This window comes from Sciurus vulgaris (genome assembly GCF_902686455.1).
Source record: "Sciurus vulgaris genome assembly, chromosome: 9".
Classification (NCBI taxonomy): Eukaryota; Metazoa; Chordata; class Mammalia; order Rodentia; family Sciuridae; genus Sciurus; species Sciurus vulgaris.
The window spans coordinates 107,816,877-107,843,957 of NC_136469.1; the positions used below are offsets into that span (position 1 = coordinate 107,816,877).

Sequence of the window (27,081 nt, forward strand, 5' to 3'; positions counted from 1 at the left end):
AAGGTCAAATCCGCCTCCTAGGCTCACATGACACTCCAGGCAGATTCAAATTAAACTCATGAACCCAGCTAAGCAGCTTCTCCCTTGTGTGAGCATGTCCTCTTCTCAGATCTTTTTAGAAGCTGTGCTCTTTCTGGAACCCCCATCTTTGTCCATTCATTTAAAACAGTTTTAGGTCTTTTTTTTTCCTCTGCTGAGTACAAAAAGACAATGCTCTCACCTGATTAAAAATTTGTATGACCAAAGAGTGTGCCTTCTCCACACAGACGCTGTCCATGGAAAGAAAGGGGGAAGAATGGTGGTTAATATGAATGCAAACCCCTCTAATTATTTTGATGACCATAGTTTCATGGAGTGAGAGGTTCAATCTTGTTTGTTCTGTACATTCTTATAAAAGGTGTCCATTCTCAATTTTCCTTGAGAATCTCCTCCTTTTTAAACCACAAGCTTCCTTGATTGTCATGGAAACCATCACTTTAACACTGCCATTTCTTCCAACTTTATTTAAGATAGTCAATCATGTTATACAATGTAAACACAATGCTGAGAAAACCACAGCAGATGCAGCAGAGAATAACTTATCTGCATTGCATAAGAGACATTAAAGAGAAATTTCAAAAGCCTTCATACCAAAGAAAGAATTTATCCAAGAGCCTGTAATGATACAAGAAGGAAAGGCATGTTTCAGTGGATAAGGTATTGATGTTATGACATCAACTATAAATGATGTGATGATGTCTCAATACTTAAAGTAAATTTGCTCAAAAATATTTTATGTGAACTTTAAAACTCTGATAAAGTACAGCTGCAGAGTAGTGGAATATTGCATGCTTGAGATTTTAGGTTTCTGTCCATGAAGTCTATGGTCAACCCACAAAATTTTTGTTAAGCATTGCCTGTTTAAATAGTTATTATTCATTTTGCTTTCTTCACATTTATATACTGACACGCTGAACAAAAGTTTGCACGTTCTCTTGTTTATCCTTGTGTATGGTAGATTTTTTGATCCATAGGTGTTAAAAGTTTGGACACCAGTGTGGAATAATAGACCAAAGAGCCAAGTCAAACCTTAGCATGTTGACACAGCAAAATTTGGCAGAAGGAGCTGTGACTTTTTCCTCGGGTCATTGAATCCTTGCTTACTTACAAGTCCTTCCCACCCACAAAAATGAATGAATATTGAGACTTTGTTGTTGTCTTCAAATAAAAGAAGCATCTTTTCTACATGTTTACAATTTTAAATTCAGTTGTGTTTGTTTTATTCCTGTTGTCTCACATTTTTGTATTCTTCTTTGTTTCATTGGATTTAAAACTTTCTGAATGGAAGTCTAGGATTATTCTATGTATTAGCCAAAAATATGTTGTAAATTCTCTTTAGGATAAAAGTTACTAGACAAAAGTGATTTGGGAGTACTGTGCTTGATTACCAAATATTAACAGTCAGTATGCATTTGTATAGTGCATAAACATGTCTCAAATTTGGGTTATTTAACAAAATTAAATAAAATTATTTTATGGAAGTCTAATTTAGTGGCAGAATTTATAGTGAATTTTGTTCAAGTGTCCTTCTCTCTCTTTATGCTTCAATGAGAAGCATGATGTTAGAGAACCAGGAAAGCCTCTCTGATCTGCATTGCACAATTTTCCATTTTATGTTTTCTCATCAAACTCAAAATCTAAAAAATACAATGCAGTGGATCCCTGTTGAATTAATGCAATGCAGTGACTTCTTTTTTTAAAAGATATAGGCAGGATCAATCATTTTTTGAAAAATACTCAGGCTCTTCTCCAGATCTGCATCTTTCATAACAAAATTAAAATATTGTTTATTTATCAATCTAACATTAACAAACTGAAAGCTACTTGTAGACATGAATCCTAATCCCTGCCCATGAGTATCTCACAAATTCTTTAGGAATTGAAACACTTTTATAGGCATTTGTTTCTCTTAGTTATGTCAAAAATGAACACTCAAATTCAAGTCAATTAAAATTACTTTTAAAAACTTCATAATTTATTAAGATTCATAACTATGGAATAACCTGAAGATCCTCTAATATAAAGTGACCTAGGCAATGTATCTTCTTAATCTGTTGAGTTTGTGATATTTGAAATGATTTTGACGAGGGGGACAAGATGTATATTTATGGGAGAAAGAAAACAAGTCACATGATGATCTGCAAATGGGCTGCTAGTTACTATAATACTGAGTTATTATGTAATCTTATCAGTGGAATCATTAATGATTAATTAAAATTAGTTATTAAGCAATTTGGACTTTAGAATAACAAGAATTCATTCATCTACAATATTATATAAATATCCGTTGTTGAAGTCTGTAACATGAAAATATATATCTTTATATTTTATAATCCTATTTCAAAAATTCTTTCATATAATTTACTTGTGGATGTAGGTGAATGAATGTGTAATGAAAACAGTATTTCACTGATATTAACATTTAGTAATAACATTCAGAAAACCAGACAATATTGAAATATGTCATGAAAAGGGCACATAATAAATAAGACACAAACTCATAAATATTCAGTATTGTTACTGATGCTTGAATGGAAATTCATTTGTGATTATGGACCTTGGATCATGTTCAGCACCAGGACCACCCCAGCACAGTGGTATTAAGGGAAATATCTTATACATGCAAAGAAATGGAATTTTCAGTGTCCTGGAGGGTTGGAGGCAGAGGTATTTCCAGAGACACTTGAGCCTTTTACTCCCCAGTTGACAATGTGACTGTGATACTGAATTTTGTCAAGGACGAGTAACTATTATTTCTAAGCATACACATGAGCAAAAGTTCATAAAAGTTCTTCAGAAAATCATTGGTAGATCAGAAATTATGGTTTTTCAATTGTGGAGAGACTTCCTGCCTGGAGAGGTCAGCTGTTCCCTAACAGAACACGCAGGAGGGAGGGAAGTACCAGTGCAGAAGGCTAAAACCAGCTCTGCCGCCTGTGCCCTAGCTCTGCAGTCATCTCACTTCTTCAAGTTCTGCATCCTTGACCTAATAAATCGTACAGTTCTACCTGGTCTCTGTTTTGTCTCTTTCTGCCAATTCATAGGTTAACTGGGGTGCTATAAAAATGTAGTCTAGTGACATTTGTGTGTATTAATTAATTTAAAACTGAGTGTTTTTAAAAGTTTGCCATGTATTTAAACTACGCAGTGTTCTGATTTATTTTACATGTCTTGCAATTAGTTCTCATTCTTCTAATGAAATGCATTGTCATTTGATAGCTAAGTCATTTGACTCTTTACTAAGTTGCTTTTATGTTCAGAAAGCAACATAATTTTGGATTATGATTTTTATTTCCTAAGTGATTACTATTTCTAGATAAACTATTCCAATAGACTTCTTTAATACAATGTCTTCATCTGCCACCCTGGGACTAAGGGCAACAATATAAGAGCCTGATGATTTTTGCAGACTCTAAAGAGAAGTTTGCTCTTCACCTTTTAAAGTGGTTACAGTGAAAATGATCTCATGTTCTTATGATTGTGTTTGTTGGTCTGCTTCATACACCTCATATGAAAATTGTAAACTGCAAGCACCTATTTTTGCCATGAAATGTGACCTCTTTAAATATATTTTAATAAAAAGTGATTATATAAAATATACAACCTTTGATTTTTTTATTCTATAGGTGGTTCTTATTAAAGTACTTAAGATTTTTTTCTGATTTCCAACAGATGCATATACAACCTCAGAGGTCACTTATATTTGGACTTACAATGCATCTGACTCAGTACAGGTTGCTCCTGATGGCTCCAGGTTAAATCAATATGATCTGCTGGGCCAATCAATTGGAAAGGAGACAATTAAATCCAGTACAGGTTAGTAAATGAGTCTAAAGAAAAACTAGTGCCTGCAAAATTAATAGGTAAAAGTTATTGGAAATGGGTCAGATTACTTAAAATCCTTTGCTCTTGAGGTCCAGGAACTATTAGCTCAAACTGCTTAGGAACTTTTTAGACATTCAGAATCTTAGGCTACAACTCTTACTACATTAAGATCTGTATTTTCACTAGATTCCAAGGAGATTCATATGTGCATTAAAGTTTCAGAACCACTGACCTAAAATATACTACATATTCAAAAAGTGTCTTCTCAGACCAGTTTTAACATTTGTCTCCAAATCCGTGATGACAACTTCCCCTCTTTTCTGATTGTTTTCCTTCTATTCTAGATAATTTATGATTATTCATTTCTGATTTATGGATACCTACTACTGGCCTGTGTTGAAAGACTGATTCTCTCTCTAAGGGCCACCCTCATCTAAGAAAATAGCAGCTTTTTGAACTAATTATCTTACATCTGGCAATAATTAAAACCCTGAGAAGAAGGGAAGGTAGCTACAAGGATCACATAGAACTGACTGAAGCACAGCAGAGAGAAATCCAGAATGGGTGGTGGGGTGGGAAGTGAGAATCCGGGCTAGAAGACCAGTCTCAGGGATGAGGCCAGAGATCAATACTTTGAAGAGCCAGTGAGGACCTAATTAGATCTATCATAGCAGAAACTCAAAGTTAGTACCAGTGAGGATAAGAAACCAGAGCAAGTAAGATAATCCCCTGGAAGAGAGTCTTTTCAATTCTGAATTCTGTTGGTCAGCAGGCATGACCCAAAGAAAAAACATGCAATGCAAATTTCCTAATAACGAAGAAATTTGCAGTGCTAATGAGGGATTTCAAGTAGGCATAGTTTTCATGATATGTATGTGATCTTTTTTTTTTTTTTTTTTTTAAATCAGGGACTATTCTTTCTAGAATCTTTTCCATTTCCAAAATGTTCCAACTATTGACTATTACAGTTCCTTAAGCTTCTTAAATTTTTCTTCCAGGTGAATATACTGTAATGACAGCTCATTTCCACTTGAAAAGAAAAATTGGGTATTTTGTGATTCAGACCTATTTGCCTTGCATCATGACTGTCATTCTCTCCCAAGTGTCATTCTGGCTTAACAGAGAATCTGTGCCTGCAAGAACTGTGTTTGGTGAGTGAATAACTACACACGTCATGGTACAGTACATTATGTTTCAAAGCGTACTCCCCAAAACGTTCTCCTTCTTCCTTCTCACACCAATGCTTTGTGAAGCATGAGGCAGGCAGTATTGATTTCACATTGAAGATGAGGAGCAGAGGGAAAATAGTGTCAACTGCTAATAAGGGACATAAGCTGTACTCTAATACCTCAGAAATGCATTCAATATTTTTTCTTTTAAATCATATTGCTTGTTAACTTTTGTCTTCATGTTCATATAAGAATATTCTCAGAGGTTTTAATTCAGAGCACGATTGTGCCATATATCTATAATTCCTTTGCTTTTCCTTTGTTTTTAGATGAAAAAATATGATATTAGTATTTCAAGTTAGAAAAGGGATGGCAGGAGACTTCATTTATTTCCATTATTGTGTCTGATTTTCTTGTTTGAAACCAGACAGGGGAAGTTTCAAATTTCAAGTATGGAATAGCTTATTTCTGTGCTTTTCATGTTACTTTGGTTTTATTTTGAGATGAAGAAATATTACCTTTGTATTTTAAATAAGAGAGAGAGAGGGGTTCTTCATTTCATTAATGTATTTAATATTAAAGTTCAATTTGTGATTTAAACCATGTGAAGGAATTTGCTTCCTATTTTGGGGACATATGAATTAGACTGAGCATACTTATAAGCAAGCAGATAACCTTAATATGTTTAGTCCATTCATTTATATGGTAAAGTTTTATTGAGAACTTACTTTGTCAGACACTTTACCAGACTTTAGAGGTCCAAATACAGATTAAATATAGTACTTACACTCAAAGAGCGTAGTAATATGGCAGCAGAATAAGTGGAAAAGGGGTAATGACAATACAAGGTAAAGTCATTATAGAAAAAGCATGTACAAATTGTTATAGAAAATAGTAAAATGTATACTCCCTATGAGAACTCATTGAGCAACTGACTGAGTGAATATCTAAGCCAAGTCTTGAAGAATGGATAGGAGTTTTCCAAGCAGATAATATGGGCAAGAATTCTTGCCAAAAAAGAGCAGAGGTTCAGTGACATCGTGGATGTAAGAACATGGTATATTCAGTGACCATAAGCTACTTCTGTGTCAGTGGAGGTGTCCAGAGAAAGCTAGTTTGAGGCCTCCGTGAGAATGGCTTAGTAGGTGATATTAATAGAATGTGCTTTTATTTTATAGGATATACAAACCACCATAGTATTTTGAGGCTATAATATCAGTAAAGCTCTCAAAATAATGTTTGTCATTTAACAAATGCTATACAGTTGTTACCTATTCTTTTTTTCTACCTACTTCATTGAATTGTGATTGACATGTAAAAAGATATACATAATATATACAACTCAATGAGATTGGCAATTAATATACACTTGGGAAAACATCATCACCATCAAGGCCATAGATGTATCCTTTGTTTACCAAAGTTTCTTCTTACCTCCTTTATTACTTTTGGGGTGTGTGTGTGGGGGGGGGGGAGGTTTAGAACACATGACGTAAGTTTACTCACCTGGCAAATTTAAAATATACTGCACAATATTGTTAGCCAAAGGCACTATGATGTATGGTAGATTGCTTTCTGGAGACCTTATCTGTGTTGCCAAACTAAAGATATTCTTCTAACCATTAATGTGATCCTATTTGTACTTAGGAAGATATGGTGTCTTTGGGGAAGATGAGTAGAAAGATGGAAATGACCAAGGCAGGGAGCAAAGTCAGGAGACTATTGACATAGTCCAGAAAAGACATGGTTTTTATTCCCAAGAAGTCAGAGCAACAAAGGAGTGGGTAGGGTGAAAGGAGGCTAAAGAAGAGAACCAATAGATCTAATGAAATACATAGCAACTACAGAAAATAAGAATAATTTAGAATAATATTTATGTTTTTTCTTGGCCATCTTAAGTGAATAACGTTTCCATTAATAAAAGCAAAGGAAAGCGTGAAAAAATAAGGGAAAATGAATGTAGTTTGAGTTATGTGGATTTTGAACTTCTTTGTAATGTCAATTTGGTGTCTAGTAGACCAACAGAAATAAGGATATGAAACACAGATGAATAGTAGGGATTGTTGAAAATTATGGTATTCATTAGCTACTAGGTAAAATAATTTACAGATCTAGAATTTACCTCCCAGTTTAATTAGGTGGGTGAATGAAAAATCAGAGGACAGCATCCCTAAGAATATTAAAGTGGCAGGATTTAGAAAATTTGAGAAACCTGGAATGATCAGAAAAGTAGAAAGGAACTTAGAAGAAATAAAATTTAAATATCACATACACGTACATGCACATGGTCATTTTGAATATATACTATTATATCAATACAAATAAGTACAAACTGCATTGAATGAATTTGAGTAGTAGAAGCTTACCAATGCTAATGAACTAAAAACAGATTAAAGTGGAAATGAGAAATAAAAAAAGAACGAGTTGAATACACACATGAAAATTTGAAGAGGAGAAAGATTAAGGTGTCAAAGAGACACGTGAGTCATTGTTATTGTTAAACCACAATTATCATGAATATATTATTATTAACATGGAAATTTGAAAAGCAGGGTAATCTACCTTATGCCAAAACTAAATGCTAGATATGTTACCTACTTCTTTACTTCTTATTTTGCCCAAGAAGTAGAATTTAACATCTCCCTTTTAGAGAGAAGACTGAGTCTTTAAAATTTGAAGTATCTTCCCCAAGTCCTTGAAGCAAAGTCTTATTCCAAAGATTACATTGCTTCAACTACATTATGCTGTCTTCATGACTCTCTTTTAAGGGGGAGGAGTTAGGAAGAAAATTATGGAGGACATGGGAGGAGGAGGAGGAATTTCCGGTGAACAATTACCAAATAAAATGCTTGGGAGTTGGGTGGACAGAAAGAAGGAATTGTGTCTCTCTACGCCTAGAATAAAGCATCCCAAATGGGCAGTGTTAGTGCTTTCTTCACTCCTTTCAAATCTTTGTCTGATTATTTAACCAACACACAGATGTTTCTTAATCTTGGAAAAACACCTTTTATTATTAGAGGAACAAGTTTTATTAGAGACTATAACACTAATTATAAACATTATTTATACTATAAATAATCTCAAGTAATAAAATAATGTGTTAAAATTGCAAACAAGTCATAGAGCAGTAATAGCAGAACTTTTTGTGTGTTTGTTTTTCAGTACTGGGGACTAAACCCAGGGCCTCACACATGTGTATGCACTCTGCTGCTGAGCTCAGCCCAGCCCTTATAGCAGAACATTTTGCAGATTACATTTGATGGGAAAGTTTTAGAACTAAACAAACCCAACATGTATATAGCAAACAAGTAGGATAAGAGGAGAGAATGGAGAATGGAATAAAAAAATAATATTTCATTTAAAATGTACTAACCAATATATGAAAATAGAAATATTTCAAATATGAAATTTAAATCAGGATATATCTGCAAAATAAAATATAATTTAGGATTATTACCACCTATTATTATAATGCTAGTCTTTTTTTGCATTAATATCACAAGTTTATGATCAATCATTCTAGCTCATTGCAGAGCAATTGAAATATTTACATGGTGTTTTATGTAAGTTGGTTGCTTTCCAAATACATGCTTTATTCAATATTTTGTGCTCAGTGAATAAGAAATTGATATTTGAATAATCAATTGTTTAATTACATAGAGGAATATTCATAATATATAGTTCTTTAAAAGCTGTACATTGAATAAACATTATACTGACATTATATTTATCAATTCAACTTATGACTTCTAAGATATTGTAGAAAATTTTAAGGGAATGACGATCTTCAATTTGAATTGATATATAATTTTCAACATGAAGGTAGTATGATATATTAATACATTGATATCTTCACCCAGCAATGTGCCAAAGAGTTCAGAAAGTGTCCTTTCCATCTTTCTCTTGTGGTACTTTACATGTTAATATTGTGACACTGATCACATTTCATTACATTTATTCTGTTTACCTACATGTCCCACTCTTCAGAGAGTTTCTACATACAGTTATTACCATAGAGCTTGGAACATCATAAATGCTATAAAATATATGATGAATGTATCACACATAATTTAATGGAGAGGAAATTAAATTACCTGTGCCAATGGACCATTCTTCAGTGTTAAATTCACTAAAGAAACAGTATCAGAAAATAAGAATATGTTCAATTCTAAGCATAAAAAATACATTTCTACTGTTGTGTATACAACAAAGCAGAACAAAGTCAGATAAAACTTATATAAAACTTCGGAGATTGTATCTGTAAGAGAAAGTTATTTTAGAAGTACTAATAGAACATGTAGGAGTTGGTAACAAAAAAGTTTAACAAAGAGATGAACACAATTACAAAAAACTAATATGGAAATAGTGAAAATGACTGTGTTAGTCAGCTTTTATTAGTAGCATGAAAATACCTAACAAGAACAATTAGTGGAGGAAATATTTAATTTGGGGCTCATGGTTTCAGAGGTTCAGTCCATGGTCACCTGATTCAATTGCTTTGAGCTTTAGGAGAGACAGAACATTATGGAGGAAGGGCATGGCAGAGGAAAGCTATCAGTTCATGGCAAGCAGGAAGTAGAGAGAGAGAGCAGGAGGAGCTGGAGATAAAAGATATAATCCCCAAGCTTACCCCCAGTGACCCATTTGCTCTAGCTATATCCCACCTGCCGACTCAGTAATCCATTCAAATTATTAATCCATCAAATGGAATACTCCACTTATTAAGTTCAACTCTCATAATCTAATAATTTCACTTCCTGCATTAACATAAGAGCTTTTGGGAGACACCTCATATGCAAACCATAAAAATAATAATAAAACACACACTGAAAATTCAGTGAAATAAAAGAAAGTAAAAGAAATTACAATCCAACAAAATTAGTTACACAGTACACATGAAATATTTTCGAGACCATATTCAAGGCTATACAATTCTCAATAAGCTGAAAGAAATTGAAATTATATAAGGTCTCTTCTCTTAACACTTTGCATTGATTCTGGTAATCAACAGAATAAAAATCAGAAAATTCATCAAAATGTGGAAATCCAATAAAACACTTAACAATTAGTAAAATAATCATTCACTTAGGAAATCAGAAGTTGCCTTGAGGCAAATGAAAATAAAACACAACATATCAAAACTATGGAATTCAGTGAAAGCAGTACTTACAGGAAAATTTATAGTAATACATATCTACATGAAAAAAGAAGGAAGATCTCAAATCAATAACTTATCTTTATACTTTTATAAAATAGAAAAATAAGAACAAACTAAACAAATCCAGCAGAGCAAAAGAAATAATAATGATTGGAGCAGAAACAAATAAATATAAAATGGAAAAAGAATAGTGAGAGTAAATAGATCTAAAAATTGGTTCTCTGCAAATATTAGCAAAATTGACAAACCTTGAGCTACACTAAGAAAAAAATGGAAAGACTCAAAAACTAAAATCAGTGGAGACTTTACTAATAACCTTACAGAAAGTAATATGACAACTACGTACCAACAAATTAGATAATCTTGGTGAAATGGAAACAGACCTAGGAAAACATAAATTAGTAATCTTGAGGGGGAAAAAGAAATAGAACATCTCAACAGATTTATGATAATGAAGAGATTCAATGAGTAATTAAAAACCTCCCAAAAAATCTAGAACCGAAAAGTGTCTGTGATGAATTCTATCAAATATTTGCAGAACAATTATCATGGATCATCTTTACCCTCCCACCAAAAATAGAAATAGCAAGCATACAAAAACATTTGCAGTGTCCTGGGTCCTTAAAGAAATGCAAATTCAAACCACAGTAAAATACATTTTATACTAGAATGGCTGCAATAGCATTTTTTTTTTTTAATTTTGTCGTGGAAAATAATGTGTTACAGGATGGGGAGAAATAACAACCTTTATATGTTGCTGGTGGGAATTTGAAATGGTGCAGCCACTATGAACAACAGTTGGGCAGTTTCTCACAAAGTTAAACAAAAAAAAAAATGACCATATGATTCAGAAAAAATTCCACTTCCAGGTGTATGTCTCCAAGAGTAATGAAAATATATGAAAATATATGTTCACACTGAAAGAAATACGTAGATGCTTACAATAATATCATTTCTAGTAGTCAGAAGGTGTAAATATTTCAAATCTCTATTATCAGGTGAATGACTATACAAAATGTATTGTACACCCGTAATGGAATAGTATTTATCAACACAAAAGATCAAGTACTGACACATGATATTGTATGGATGAAACTTGAGAACTTTATGCTAAATGAAAGAAACCAGACAATAAGCATTGTATGTGTTATTGTTCCTTTTTTATGAATTATCCATAATAGATAAGTTCATAGAGAGAGAAAGTCTAAACTGGAGACTGGAGGCCAGTGGATGGGGAACAGAAAATGCTTATTTAATGGAGAAAGGTGTTCCACTAGGGTGATTAAAAACATTTTGAAATTAGAGAGATAATGGTGTCAGAGCATTGTCAATGCACTCAATACCACTGAATTGTACACTTTTAAATGGTTAATTGTATGTTATGTGAAATTTACTTGCAGTTAAATAATTGTGAAAAGTCATGAAATGAAAAAATAGTTTTGAATTTTCATATCATTGATTTTTCAGTATTTAGACTAAGATAAATCTTTCTTCAAAGTTTGCAAATTATTTACTCAGACAAAAGTTGATGTAAACAAAACAACAGAAAGTTTCCAGATTACTTGAAAATAACGGTATTTCAATTTTTGGAGCGAAAATAAAACAGGAAAAACCTTTGGAGAATAATTATGTAGTAATGAAAAACAGAAAAGAAATTACTGTGGCAGAAGTGATATCCCAGAAAGACTAACATGTAAATATATGACAAGTTAGATAAATAATTTGTTCTTCATTCAATAAAATTTATACAGAAAATGAAATATTGCATCAAGGTAAATAAAGACAAAGATATTTTAACATAACCACACAGATGCCTATTTGTAAAGAAGCCAATAGAAGATTTTACCCATTTAAGTACAGAGAGAGATAAATAGATAAATATTTAACTTTGAGTCAGCAAAAGGCGTTAGTATCAAGACTACTGCCAGATTTAACTGCAATATATGCACAAATGATTTTAGACATTGGTGGTAAAAATAATGTAAAATTAAGAATTCAGGCCCTATTTGCATGTGTAAACTTTGTATGGATTGTTTATAATATAGGCTTCAGAACCGGAAAGTCATACTTTTAATTAAAGTATATTGAGACTACTAGGCGGTGAAAACATTGTTAGTGTGACCTGTACAAGTTATTTTGTGTAAACCTTGTTGTAAATTTAACTCTGCTTGAATGTAGGTATATTTGTGGGGGCCGAAAGTAGGAAAAGACAAAAAGGCGAAGACCTGCCCGAAATAGACCTGGAAGTTATCCAACTTCCTTATTGTACACACTTAGACACTCTTCACTGTTTTCTACTTCCTTGTGTGCATGAACATCATCTGAGTGATATCCAGCAATTACCTAGGCAAAGTTTCTGCTTGAAAAATTTCACACACACATTTTCAGCCTCTCTCCCTGATGAAAGATCACTATAACATCTGCCCTTCCCCTGGCCAAGGCTTTGGGTAATCTACCCACGTGGGAGACAAAACAAAATACAGAAAAACAAAACAAAACAAAAGTGCTGCTGTTAAGAAAGTAGTATACTCAGAGACAGATGCTGAATTTTTCAACTTTTGAGGTCTTTCTGGCTTTCATGATGTGAACAGAATAAAAAAACAGAGCAAATAAGAGATTAGGTGAAGAAGTTGAAACTTGCCTATGAGTACATCCCTTGACATGATAGACCCTGCTCCATTATATTGGATTTTTTTCTATTAGTTTTTTTTTTTGTACATTGTATTTATTTTGTGGTTATACTGACCCAGCCTGATGTCTTTCAAAGATATTAATTCAAAAAGACTGCCCTTGCATCTTGCTCTGATAAAAGCCTCCTTTGACTTCCTCTCAGTCAGTAGCTGTGCCCTATTCATTTCACACTGGCAAATACTTACTGAGCATCTATTTGTCAGCACTGTTCTAGAAGCTTGCAAACATCCTTGAACAGAAAACAAACACAGCTCCCTTCACGATGAGGTGTTTGCTCTCTGCTGCCAGTGTAAGAAAGCACTTGGGAAAACTTTTACTTTATTCTTTGGGTGTTGTGCTTTCAAGGCTGGAGAGAGTAAACAATGCATTCACAATATACGAATCTCATTTTTTTGTACAACTGATTTTATGAAATTGTGGCTTTTGGTCCTTTCAGTTGTTTGACATTCTTCAGAGCTTTCTGTAAATTAGAAATAATTGTGAAGAATTTGTAAATTACTATCCCTATATTTGAAGCCAAATCATTTTTGATTGTTGGATAAATGTGTACGAATTTTTCCTTGTATTTTTGTCTCACTATTATAGTCAGTATATAGCGACAATTTTTTTTCCATTAAAACGAAAATCAAATAACAGACATCCGTTAGATGTAGGCGTTTGGTGAAAAAGAACAGGGAGTTCAAATGCTTTATTGCATACAAAGTTCAAGGCATATGTGAGGACACTAGCAGTATGTCTTACATAAATTTTGGAATGATTAAAACTCCGAAGAGAATGTTTTTGGACTGATGATTTTTCTTCGTAGTTACATAGATTTTCCTGATTCCACTTGACTTTTTATATTAGAGAACACAAATGTACTGGCTTGAATATACTCCCATGTGAAAGGAACCCATAAGCAGATGGCCCAAGACTACTATGGCAACACTAAGTGCTTTAGGCACTTAGTCTCCATTTTCCCTCTTTTATGTCCTTAGCTTATGATTTTGCTTCATAGGCCAAAAAGTCTGTTAATATTCCAGCCCTTAGAGTAGTCATAGAGTCATATTTCAAGAACAGGAAGAAGTAAAGAAGGGTAGAAAATGTCTAGCTTTCTGCTTGTCACATAATCAGCATTTCCCATGTCCCTCCCAATATAGTGGTCTAACTTGATCTTATAACTGGAGGGTCTGAGTAATGGCCAACTTGAGTAAATTTAGTGTCATAGTATTTTGGGTTGAGCTCATATTACATTGGTAGCTTGTGGTTTCTGCCACAATAAAGAAATGGCTGTTACTGTGCAAGCTACAAACTGATTTAGAGCATAAGTTCTAGAGCCAGAGTATCTTGGTTCAAGTACTGGCTCTTTTATTATGAAACTGTGTGATTTTTGATTAAGTTTCTTAACCTACCTGTACCTACCTGTACCTTAGTTTCATCCTCCATCATACTGTGTTAATATAATATCTACCTCATTAGGTACTTCTGAGAATTTTGTGTATGTGCTCAGATTCATGACATATTGAGCAGTTAGTACAAATCTGATCCACAGAGTAAGTGCTATGTAAATATATGCTATTATTTTGACTTTATTATTGGATGCATGACTCTTTTCTTTTTGTCATGACACAGTTAAAGGATGGTCAAATCTTGTTTTAGTTTGAATAATGGTAATAACATTGCAAGAGGGTCAATTTCAGGAGCTAGCAACTCTATAAGCCTCTGGATAAGACAGTTATGGGCAGAAATACAGGTTCTTTGACATCATATTATCAGTGGTTTTGTTTGAGAAGAATTCTTAAATCATTAGCATTTCATTATCTAAGCAAAATTTACCAGCGTTGGTTCAGTTTTAATAAAAACTTCTTTAGTTGAAAATTGAAATGAAATCCAAGTCAAATTGTCTTAAGCCTGTTCACGTCATTGTTATTAATCATGAACTTGTATATATAAGTATCCACAAGAAAGAACATCTAGATGCTTATCCTATGCTGAAATCCCATAAGTGAATCTTATTGATTAGACAGTTCACAGGCTCATGCCTGGCCAGTTACATATTTGTTAGCATGGCTTGAATTACAGGTCATTCCTTCAACCAGTGTGCATTGTCATATCCCCCCTGAAAGTGGAAGTGAAGTACTTTGCTAAAGGAAAGCAGAATTGAAGGCTGCTTTCAACAGCATGTCTAAGCATGTTTCTGTACGTAGCCAACCCATTCATCTGTGCACCAGAATTTGTCATCCCCTTTCACCTGATTAAGACCATTATTCCAGAAATCCACTCTTATCTCTTCAAAATGACATCATTATCTTCAATCCTCACTCAGTTGTCCCCAGTAGAAAGAAAAATGTCAAAAATTACCTGTTATAGTTTGGATATTATGTTTACCCAAAGCTCCTGTGTTAATGCAGGAATATTCAGGTGTAATATGATTAGATTATAAAACCTATGACCTAATCAATCCATCCTAATTTAAATGGATTATCTGGGTGGTAACTGTAGGCAAGAGGAAATGGCTAGGAAAGCTAGGTCACTGGAGGCATGCCTGCGTTGGTTCATCTTCCTTGTGGCCACTTTCACTCTATCTTTCTGCTGCCTATCCACCATGAGGTGAGCTGTAGTCCTCTCCCCTGTTCTGTCATGATGGTCTAGCCTCATCTTGGGCCCAGAGTGCTGGAGTAGGCCAACAAAGAATGAATCTCTGAAAATGTGAGGCAAATCATCTCTTCGAAGTTGTTCTTGTCAGGTATTTTTGACACAATTGTGACAAACAGACTAACAGAGAAATTGTTACTAGAAGTGGGGTCCATGATTATGACTAAATTGGCCTAAAGACTTTGGAACTGGTTTGTGGAAGGAATTTGAAAAGATTGAACATGTAAGATAGAGAATTTTTAGAATGTTGTAAGTAAAGCTTAATGGATAATTCTGGTGGGATCTCAGAAGAACAAAATGCCAATAGGAATGTACATGGCAAAGACTGTGTTCATGAGGTTTCAAAGGAGAATGAGGACTCTAATGGGAATTTCACTATGGGCCATTTAAATTATATTCTGGCAAAGAACATGCCTACATTTTGCCCATGTCCTGAGACTGTTAGGTTTAAAAGTGATGCACTAATTTATCTGGTGGAGGAAATCTCAAGGCAGCAAAGCATTTAGGCAGTAGCATGAATATTACTATTGGTTTTTATCATGTTTTACTTTGAAAATTGGGAGCCAAAAGTATAGCAGAAGAATTATTAAAACTTGCAATTTGACCAGAAAATATGTGTGTAAAACTGGGGCCGAAGAAGTTCTGTTTATTAAAGAGATAACGACCATTAAAGAAATGGTGAGTACAATAGGTAAGACAATAGGAAAAATGACTTTAGGGCATCTCAGAAATTGGTAACAGCACAACTATCACAGTTCAAGATAGTAAAAATAAAAATTCCTTTTAGGTGAAACCTTGGGGCACCCTACTCAAACAGAAGGGTTCAGAATGTCATATCACCTTGTTTGACTGCCCAGACACTGAGAGATCACTGCAGTCATGGTCAAAGGGTCTTGGCTACTGTTTGAGCTGGTAGTAGACTTGGCATCATCCATGTGTTCCTGGTTTTGCAGAAATGAAGTCTTCTCAAGTTAAGGGATCACGGAGGCTTCCATCAGATTTTCAAAGAAAGGACTGGGAGACCAGGCAAATTCTATCAATGTTGGAATTTTTATAGGGTTCCCTTGAGAGAGCTGTGTATGAAGCTGTGAAGGTGAAGCCAAAGCTGGAATAAATACCCCAGGGATTAAGAAATGCCTGTAAAATGAAATGTCTGAAAAGGAAAAGTGCTGGCTAGGGACAGAGCCAGGGTAGGAGAAAGGCCACATTGTCTACAATCAGTAAGGGTAAAGGGTTGTGGCAAACCAGACCCCTTGAAGATCATATCTTGCTACCATATGCCTCAGATGCAAGACATGGGGCTACAGGATTTGTATGACCAGCTGAGTTTGGTCTTGTTTCTTCTCTCTATTCCCTTACTCCTCCCTTTTAAAATGGTAATGTTTACTTTGTGCCATTATATACTGGGTATATATAACTTGCTTTTAATTTGTATAGGGGCTCATAGCCAGGATTTTGCTTTTTCTATCATCTAAGACTTTAGACTTGGACTTTTGGGCAATACTGGAACTGTTAAGTCAATGGGGGCTCTTGGAGATGGATGAAATGCACTTTTCATTGTGAGATACATAGGAGCTTTTGGGGGACTGAGGCATAATATTATAGTTTGGATATAAGGAATTCCCCAAAAGCTCCTATGTTAATGCAGGAATATTTAGAGGGAAAGGGCTAGATTATGAGAGCTATAAACTATTCTGTACATCCTAATTTGAATTGAGTAACTGGGTGGTAACTGTGGGCAAGTGGGGCATGACTGAGGGAGGTGGCTCACTGGGGTCATGTTCTGGAAGGATCCATCTTCCTTGTGGGTTTTTTCTTTCTGTGTGCTTTCTGGCTGCCATGAGCAGAGCAGTGCTCCTCCCTCTGCCATGACGTTCTGCCTCATCTTTGGCCCAGAGCAATAGAGTAGGCCAACCATGACCCGAACCTCAGAAACCATGAGTCAAAATTAACTTTTTCACCTCAAAATTGTTCTTTTCATGTATTTTGAACACAGTGAGGAAAAGCTGACTAAGGTGTCACCTAATCATCAAATCAAATTTCTACTAATTCTCCACTAATCCCCTGGATACCAGCTGATCTCTTTCTTTACCAATTGAGTAGATTTACTTGAAAATGAAAACCTTTCTCTCCTATGGTCTCTTAAACCCATATAAACAGGTTTTGCCTCTGCTACTCCACCAAATCTATTCCGGTCACAGTCCTTGTTAGTCCTTACTCCATTGGCCAATTCTCAAATCAATTTACTTGACGTATCAGCAACCTTTGACAAAAGCATTCCTCCCCCTAAATGAGAAGAAATACCTTGAAAATAATTTCTTCATTGGGTTTCTGGGATAGCCACACACTCTTGATTTACTTGTCTCTTTTCCTGCCTTCTTAGACTACTTTGCTTGTTTCTAATTGTCCCCAGATCTATTAAGTGACGGAATGCTTCATGCCTCAATTATTTAGCCTTCTCTTCTATATCTGTACTTCTTACCAGCTCTCTGGTGTCTCTTTTTGTTTATTTTGTTTATTTTTTTATCAGAACATATTGTATATATGTATTGGAATATCACACTGTATCTCATAAGTATGTACAATTATTGTGTTTTTTTATTATTAAGAATTATTTATTGTATTGTTTCACTTAGCAAGGGGGTTACTCCATAGGCAAAATAGTAAGGAAGTCAAGTGGTAGATAGCATATGTGTGTTTTGAATCAAAGATTAACATATTAATTTTCTACTTAGCAGTCTTTTATGCCAGTGCCAACTTACATATGTAAAAAAATGTGCCTATATTCATGTTAGGTTTTCCTGCTGGGAGTATCTTAACTTTCCTATACTCATATATGAATAGGTGACCAGTGTATCTCCACATCATGTTCAACCACATGAATGGGATCAAAATTATAATGAGTCACACCCCTTCTATGTATAATATGTCAAAATACACCCTACTGTCATGTACATCTGACAAGAATGACAAATGGCAGGAGGACCTCACCTAACCATATCCATTGCTCAAGAAAAACAGCAGTATAGTGTGGAACCACAGAACCAGTGCAAGCATATATGACCACAACTGCTTGTCCAAAAGTAACAGGAACTTCCATTTAAATTCATTTACATGGTGTCTCTTTTTATAAGGACAGTAATCCTATTAGATCAGGGCATTTACAACCACATTTAATCTTAATTACTTCCCTAGCAGCTTCACCTCCAAATATAGCCACCTTAGGGGTTAGTATTTCTACATATGAATTAGGGGGACACAAACATTCAGTCCATAACACTGCACTAGACTCTTATAATTATTTATTTACTTTGGTGCTGGGTGTTGAACCCAGGGTCACCTAAGTACTGAGGAACATCCCCAGTTCTTTTTGTTTTTTATTTTGAGTCAGAGCCTCACTTGGTTGCTGAGGGTCTCACTTACTAAGGCTAGCCTTGAACATGTAATTCTCCTGCCTTAGTCTCCCAAGTTGTCAGGATTACAGGAATGTGCCACCATCCCTGGCTATATTAGACTCTCAACTGACTCTTGCTTCTACTTTGGTCTAAGTCTGTGACTAGTACAGCAACATGAGTGAATCTTTCCAACTCCAAATCAGATCATGACATACCCGTGCTCCAAACTATTCACCGACTTGATGGTACACATAAAGTACATGACAGAGGCCTGCCTAAAATCATTAAATCCTTATATAATGTGAACTCCCTCCCCCTCCAAACTCATCTTCTCCTCTCCTCCCCATTTCTAACCTTACCACTAGCATCCACCCTGACCTTGTGTTCATGAACATGCCAGGAATTCATCCACCAGCTTTGTGTGTTTTCTCTTTCTGGGCTTTTCTTTCCCAAGATATCTGAGTGAGTCACTCTTGCCCCTTTAGGGCTTTTCTGAATTGCCATATTTTTGAAGAGTTCTATCAGATAACCTGACATGAAATCGCAAGCATTTTCCCCATTCCAACTCTTGTCTCATCTATTTTTTCCTCCATTACATGTATCATCCTCCACTATTCTATAGACAATAAATGTTGTTTAATTTCTGTCTCCCTGACTAGAATATTTCAGGAAGGAAGATATTCTTCTCTCTCTCTCTCTCTCTCTCTCTCTCTCTCTCTCTCTCTCTCTCTCTCCTCTCTCTCTCTCCTTCTCTTGCTTTTATACTGATAAACCTAAGAAGAATGTATGGTAAGCACAGGTTCTCCACAAATATTATTACAATGAACTAATGCATGATGGATAAAACAGGATATTGGCATTCCATAAATATAAGAAAATTATTATTTATAGATTATAGTATACTATGAAACAGAATTATGCAACAATAAATTCTTAGAATTTATAACTGTCTTCATCAAAGTGGCTGGAATCATTTAACAAACATGAACCATAGGTTTCCTGCACACTAGTAATAAAGAGTTAGATAATTTAAAGAACAGGGAAAGAAGATTCCACTTTCTATAACAGCAGAACACAGTAAAACTTTATTGTGAAATATGTATTTGAATACATGAAGATTTGAATACATGTAGAGAAAGAGACATTTCTGGATGGTATTTTTAAGAATAATATTACTTCATTCAGTATGACTCTTCATATGGAATAATACATCACTGTGACACAGAAAAGAGTAAATAAAAAGGAAGAGAAATGAAAAGGAATTTTCTAATACTAGAATTTATAATATAAAAATTAAAACTCTGATACTGGTATAAGAATAAATAATTAAAATGAAATTGATTTTATATAGTTAGACTGTTCATAGATAATAGATTTTTACATACATATATAAATGATAGGCAAATGTACTCTTTCATTTATCCATCAAGAGTTAGCTGAGCAAGACGAAATCCACATAGACTGAAAGTGTACAATAGGTAAGTAGTCATAGGAACACGGAGAGCTATCTTTAAAGGATGAAATGAATATTAGGTAAAAAATTAAAATCATGTATAAATAAGTCAACTATGAAATTTAGAGGCAACATAATCCACAGGGTTATTATCACTCTGACACTAACTGTAAGTTCTGGGGGCTCCCAAACCACCTTCTATTTTCACAGTGCACTAGAATATCTCAGAGAACTCACTGGGAACTGTTATACTGATGGTTATAGTTGATTTCAGGGAAAGGATACAGATTAACAACATTGAAAGGGAGAAGCACCTAAAGTCTGGGAAAAGCTAGGGATATGGAGCTTCTACCATCCTGTCCCCATGAGTCATGGACAGTGTGACCTTGTTCGCTCTGATGTGTTACAACACAGTGTATTCAAGCAGGGAAGCCTACCTGCATCTTGGCATCCAGAGTCTTTACTGGGGCTCTGTCACATGGGCACAGTGGACTAAGGCTGAGGCTGACTCAGGTTTCAGTTCTTCAGGAATTTGTTCTACCTGGCTGGCCCAAGGTCCCTAAGCATTTCTACTCCTACCAGGTGACATTTCAAGGCCAAAAGATTACCTTCCAGAAACCAAGGACAAAGTCTAGACTTCTCTTTGAATAAGGTTAGAACTCATTTATTAAGGTTATTTATTAAGGTTAGAACTCATTATTAAGGTTAGAACTCATATATACATATGGTATATAAAGTAGAATATTAATTATCTAATCATCAGATTATTATTTTATCAATTTATCTGCTTCCTTTATACCTTTATCAGTATTGTCTCTGCTCTTTGACATCTGTTCCACTCTTCTCACCTCCTTTGTCTTGTTTCCCTCATCATCGTGAAATCCCGTTATCACATTAGTCCTATGCTATGACATTCCTTTCCCTCACCAGCATGTCTAGTAAAATGTTTCAAGTTAGAAACATATTGTTTACAGTGGAATTAGTGAGTTAAAAACATGCATCTTCACAGAATTCTGGAAAGCTATATAGGAAATAGGCCTGCGTACCTGTTATTCAAAAAATAGCTATGTATTATATGTGATCAGAACACTGGTGGAGGGAAAAGGACAATATCCCATTACAACTTTTGAGAAATAAGTCATCTTTTGGGAAGGAAAAAACTCAAAAATTACATTACTGTAGTGTTTAATAGAGAGATAATCATGGGGCCAAAGGATGTGGCTCAGTGGTGCTTGTCTCACATGCATGAAGCCCTGGGTTCATCTCCAGCACCACCACCAAAAAAAAAAAAAAAAAGATAATCACGGACTGAAGGAAGGAATACAGAAAATTTCTTTTCTTCAATAATAAAATTACCAACACTACTGAGGGCTTAACTACGTGTTTGAAAGATTATATCAGAGGAATGAAGAGAACTTGCATCATTTATGATTCCTAGCTTGAGAAAGTTGTGCACCCTCTCTATGTTCTGGGTTTGCTCTACTGTAAATTAATGTAGAACATATGTTATCTTACTTAGAGTGATGCTAAGGAGATGCTTGAAAAAATATTTGTAAAGGACCTCTTAAATCTCATTTAGTGTAAATTTATATACATATATATTTGTGTGTGTGTATTTTATTCATTCAACAAGCTGCAAATAAGTTTGAGTATTTCCTGAAAAGCAAAGATAGTCTTGACTGTGCTGTAGGTTCAAGTAGATTGTGTTTTTGTGTATGTGTTTCTCTCTTGAATTTAAATTCCTTTCACCTGGGCTCATAATCTTCAGTGGTTTTATACAAGGCTACTTCTTATATTTCCTGTATCTGACTGAGACTTGAAGGATAATGATGACAGAAAGATTATTATATATGTACACACATACAACATAAGCACTCATGCACAAACACGTTTGTGTACATACATATATGCACACACACACTACTATTTTCCATCCACTAAAAGAAGGTGATTGAAAATTAGAAGATCTGGTAAAATAGGGGCTTATATTATAGCATGATGACCCTTGACTGAGACTGAAAAGAGTCCTTTTGATATGCAATCTTTAGTTTACACTTTCCACTCTGTTGCTCTCCTTACTGATTCATTTTTCTTTCCAAGTCCCTGTGGACATTTCAGTTTGCAACTTATGGATTAGGGCATGCTGAGATAGGAGAGGCCATCCCATAAGCACTGGGCAAAACAAAGGGAAAAAAAAATTAGAAAGTCACTTGAATATTACTTCAGTTTGTCCAGGCTAAAGAATTGAGGCAACCTTAGAAGGAGACATAGTTTTAATTGGGAATTAGCAGGAATGCCTCAGTGGAAATAGAAGGCTTGGACAGTAGTAGGATATGAAATTAATGAGCAGAAAGCCTAGACAGGGCAGAAATAATTTCAGCAAACCTCAGTCCCAATCCTGTTTTCCAGAAGGCATGGGCTGCGGAGTGCTAACAGGAGGCACACCTGGCATCCCAGAATTGACTTTGGCATCAGACAGCACATGCTAATCAGATGCAAGCTGCCAGCCCAACAGCCGCCTTTCTCCCTGCTGCTGTCAGAGTCCCATCCCAGTCAGCCCACTGCCAATTAGGAAAGTGACTGAAGCAAAGTACATTAATAAACCAGGGCAAGGAAAATGAGAGAGCTGTGCTCCTTCTAGTCTAGAGGTAGACCGGGAAGTTGTTTCAGGAATATAGGTAGGCTGGTTAAGATTAATCGATGCAAATGAATTACTGTCTTCTTGTAGTAAGGACATAGGGAGAGAAGTAAAAGTATACATTTTTCAATCTTTTCCATTTTTAATTTTGAAGTTTTGACAAGAACATGCAAATATTTCTTTAATACTGTTATGACCATTGAAGACATACGAGCAGGTAATCCACTCTCATTTTGTGCACTGAAATCTATGTAGTAATAATAATGAGAAAATAATTAAAAATAGCATTTATTGAACACCTTTTGTACACCATATACTGTATCGGGCATGTCAAACCTATTCATTGTGTAATTCTGGGAAAAAGATCCTAGTTAGAAAAGGAACATTATCCTCCCTCTTCAGACAAGAACTTTGAAACTCAGAGCTGTTAACAGGCTACTCAAACAGCAGGCCACTACCAAAGAAAGCATTGACTCTAATGCTTTTGCTGTATTTCACTATACCACCAAACAAACTTTTCTTTTTCCTTTTTATATCTTTTAGAGATTGAAGTAAAAGTATCTTGGGTGATTGCTAGATAAATGAGCAATTTCTGTTTGAGAATCAGGTTCACTAAACATAGATCAGAACTTGAGGTATTTGGAGTCTCTCAGTTAACTGTTAGCTGTCAGCAATGCTTATTGATGTAGTTTGGCTATTTTGACAGAATTTGTTACTCTTAGATTATGGGACAACAATTAATACGAGAAATTGGCTTTCAAAGTTCTATCCAGCTGGGGATATAGTTCAATTGGTAGAGTGCTTGCCTCTCATGTGCAAGACCCTGGGTTCAATCCCCAGCACCAAAAAAAAAAAAAAAGGGGGGGGGGGAAGTTCTATCCAGTTCAAATATACTGCATTTTTAATCAAATTTAAGTTGACTGACCCTAAGTCTTTAAAAGTATAGCTACTTATAATCATCTTAGTCATTAGAAACTTCATGGAATCAAATTGAAGAATTTGATTACTGCTTTTGACTACGTTTTATAAACTCATCTTAGCATAATATACTTTGGTACAGGTACTTAAGATTGTTGTTCTTGTCCTTCTATTGCAATTCGATTTTCTTGTGGACACAATTTTTATTTTCTTAACTTGGGCTTTGAGATCATAACGTCAGAAATAATGACTTCTCTTATTATTCTACTACTTTTCCAGATTTGGGTCACCATCTCTAAATAGTAACATTTACTTTCAACAGCAACATTTTAAGTGTATATTTATTCTTAGTTTTTGAACTCTCAAAAAAAGAATAAAAGCTATTATTTATTTTCAAATATATTCTAGTCTTTCAAGGAAATGTTTTCCAGTTGGGTGACTTTTTGTGATAAAAATTCTATAATAATGCATTATTCATCACAAATAACATAATATCTCCGCAGTTAAATCATCTTAGGGAGTTATAAGAAATCACCAAAGTATTAACATTTGAACAGTCACATAGCATTTTATGGCAGTGCAATTTATAAGATTGAAATAAGAAAAGGATTAGATAACAATGGGGAGTCGAAACAAGATAGGTTTTTTGTAGTCTCCTGTTCTGACATTGTCTTATTGTCACCATACCAGACATTTAATTTTATTTTCAACTCATGAAATCAGAATATAACTGTGATTGGAACGTCTTGGATAAAGGAGCAGGAGGCAGGGGTCTCAGATATTCATATTTGACAGTTTGTAGATTCAACCTTACTGTAATGCAAACTCCAGTTTATTCACAATTTCATTTGAGATTAGATGTGATCCATGCTAGATTTCTTGGAAATCACCTCAAATGTAGTAGATTATGAGAAGTTATTCTTGCAAGAGATTGGTCTTGTGTCATTATGACACTGCTGAATTATGCCTAATTAAGGATCTGAATGAATCATATCCTTTTGGAAATATGGGAGCAGAGTAGTTCAGTCATGAAGAGATGGTTTTAATGAGACCCAAATTATGTGACTCCATTCCAAAAAGATTATGGACTTTGTTGGGACAATGGAAGACTGCAAGGAAAACTAGTTCAAGACTTTCCTTCTCTTTCTTTATGAGCCACATTAAATTCTTTCTCAAGTTCAGAAAAGAATAACTAAAATAAAATTGCCTTAGGCTTTCTTTCTCCCCATCTAAGTAGTGCAATCACTCTGTTCTTTGATTTTTTTTTTTTTTTCTTAAACTACCACTAGATGGGACTCTTGCATCCTTCGTTTGTATTCTTAGTATCTTTACTCACAATTTATTTGGGGTCTAATGAACTAAAGAAAGCAGAGAAGCCATAGAACTCTGTACCTGTTGGTTCTACACATGTGTCATTCAACATTTGAATGTCTATAAAGTGCTGACTCTATTTTCCATTTTAGACATAAAGTCACTGAGGCTCAGAAGAAAAGGAGTGGGGGAAGAGAGAGAAAGGAGAATTTTATATTGGTTGGGCAATTGTATATATTAGCTGTCTATACTCATACTCTATCTTCCAGAAAAGTATAGTTTCCATTTCATAAGAGGGAGAAGGGCCTGAGGCTTAGCAAGGAAACATAGCTCCTGGGGCAGGAGCAGAATCCAAACTCCAGCCTGACTTTCATGCCCATTTTCCTCTAGGCATAGCTACTCCTCAAGCAATTTTAAACACTTTGTAACATGATACAACTTTAAAGTCTATAAGGAACTTGAGATCTATATCACTAAAATGCAAGTGAGGGACAGATTAATGATATTGAAAAATATATGATGTGGGCATACCAGTGGCTTTGAAAGTCCCATTATAATTAGTGGCAAATTATAATCTAGTGATAAAAATTGTGAAATTTGGAATCTTTCTACATGATTTTATATCTCCCCTCTAACAGTGTGATCTTCAGTGAGATACTAAACCTCCCTTAGCTTGAATTTTCTTTTCTGAAATAAGGATACCATACCTAAATCACAAGGTTGTTATGAGAATTGCACAATTAATATACAAAAAAATGTTAAAAGAGAAACTAGCACATAGGGTGTGCTTTTACATGATGCTTTTAAATTATTCTATCTGGAATAATAAAAGACTGTAAGAGTTATGTGCAAAAGGCATCAATATATTCAATTGAAAAATTATAAAGAGGTTAAACCTCTGTCTGATTTTACAGTTTACTATGATCCTTAACTTGTCTATTCCTTTTGATGGAATCTTGTAAGCACAGCCCACTGGTTTTACTTTTCATGATTTTTAAAAACTAATTCTTTTATTCACTGAACCAATAAATAAAGAATAATTACTATTGTTACTGGAATATGAGTTGGTTGGCAGTATTTTAAAAAGAACTCATGCCCATAAGCTGCTCAGAGTATGGAGGCATTAGACATTAATGTAAATAAATAAGTGTAGCAAAGGATCATAGGGGCTAGGAGAGAAATATTCCAAAATAAGCTAATGACAAAAAGAAGAGAAGAAGTTGTATCTGAGGAAGTGAAAGATGCCCACAGGGAAGAAGAATCATGGCAAGCTTTGCAAATTAGCAAGACCATATTTGAAACACAGGGTCCACAATTTTTATAAATAATATAGAGCCTATGGAGTACAACATGTTATTGACTAGTCTGTCTTAAGCGTGGAATTCATTTGTATTAGGCATGGTCAGATGGAATCCAGTCCTTGAGCAGCCTTATATCTACTTGAAACTACTTGAAGAATGTTTTAAGCAAGGAAGGAAAATAGGAACATTTTAGTTGGAGGATTATCATGGTGACTCTTTGTATAAACTGGAGTTTGAAATGGGACAAGAGTGAATATGGGGTGACTGGAGGTGAGATAAGTGACATCTAGTGTGAAGCCTTGAGGCCTGAAATAAAAACATGCATGTCAGTAGAGAAGGACTTAGAGATCTCAGAGACACTAGGGAGAGAAATATGTAGACATATGATGAGTGTGAGTGAAATGTAGGCATTATAGAATACTCCTAGATTTTTATTTGAATGAATACATAATGCAGTATTATTTTCTGCAATGGAGAATTATGGAAGATGTAATAGGTTTTGGTTTAGATTTAGTTGGGAGTATTTAACATTTGAGCTTTCTATAAGTT

General features: G+C 34.7%; 1 protein-coding gene across 1 annotated transcript in view; it reads left to right on the top strand.

The window, feature by feature from the left end:
* LOC306669564 (gamma-aminobutyric acid receptor subunit alpha-2) overlaps positions 1–27,081 on the top strand; it is a 119,916-nt gene that overhangs the window by 77,263 nt on the left and 15,572 nt on the right. The window contains exons 7-8 of the mRNA XM_079153604.1: positions 3,712–3,855; positions 4,863–5,015. Of these exons, the coding sequence (XP_079009730.1) occupies positions 3,712–3,855; positions 4,863–5,015 (297 nt within the window). The remainder of the gene's footprint in view (positions 1–3,711; positions 3,856–4,862; positions 5,016–27,081) is intronic.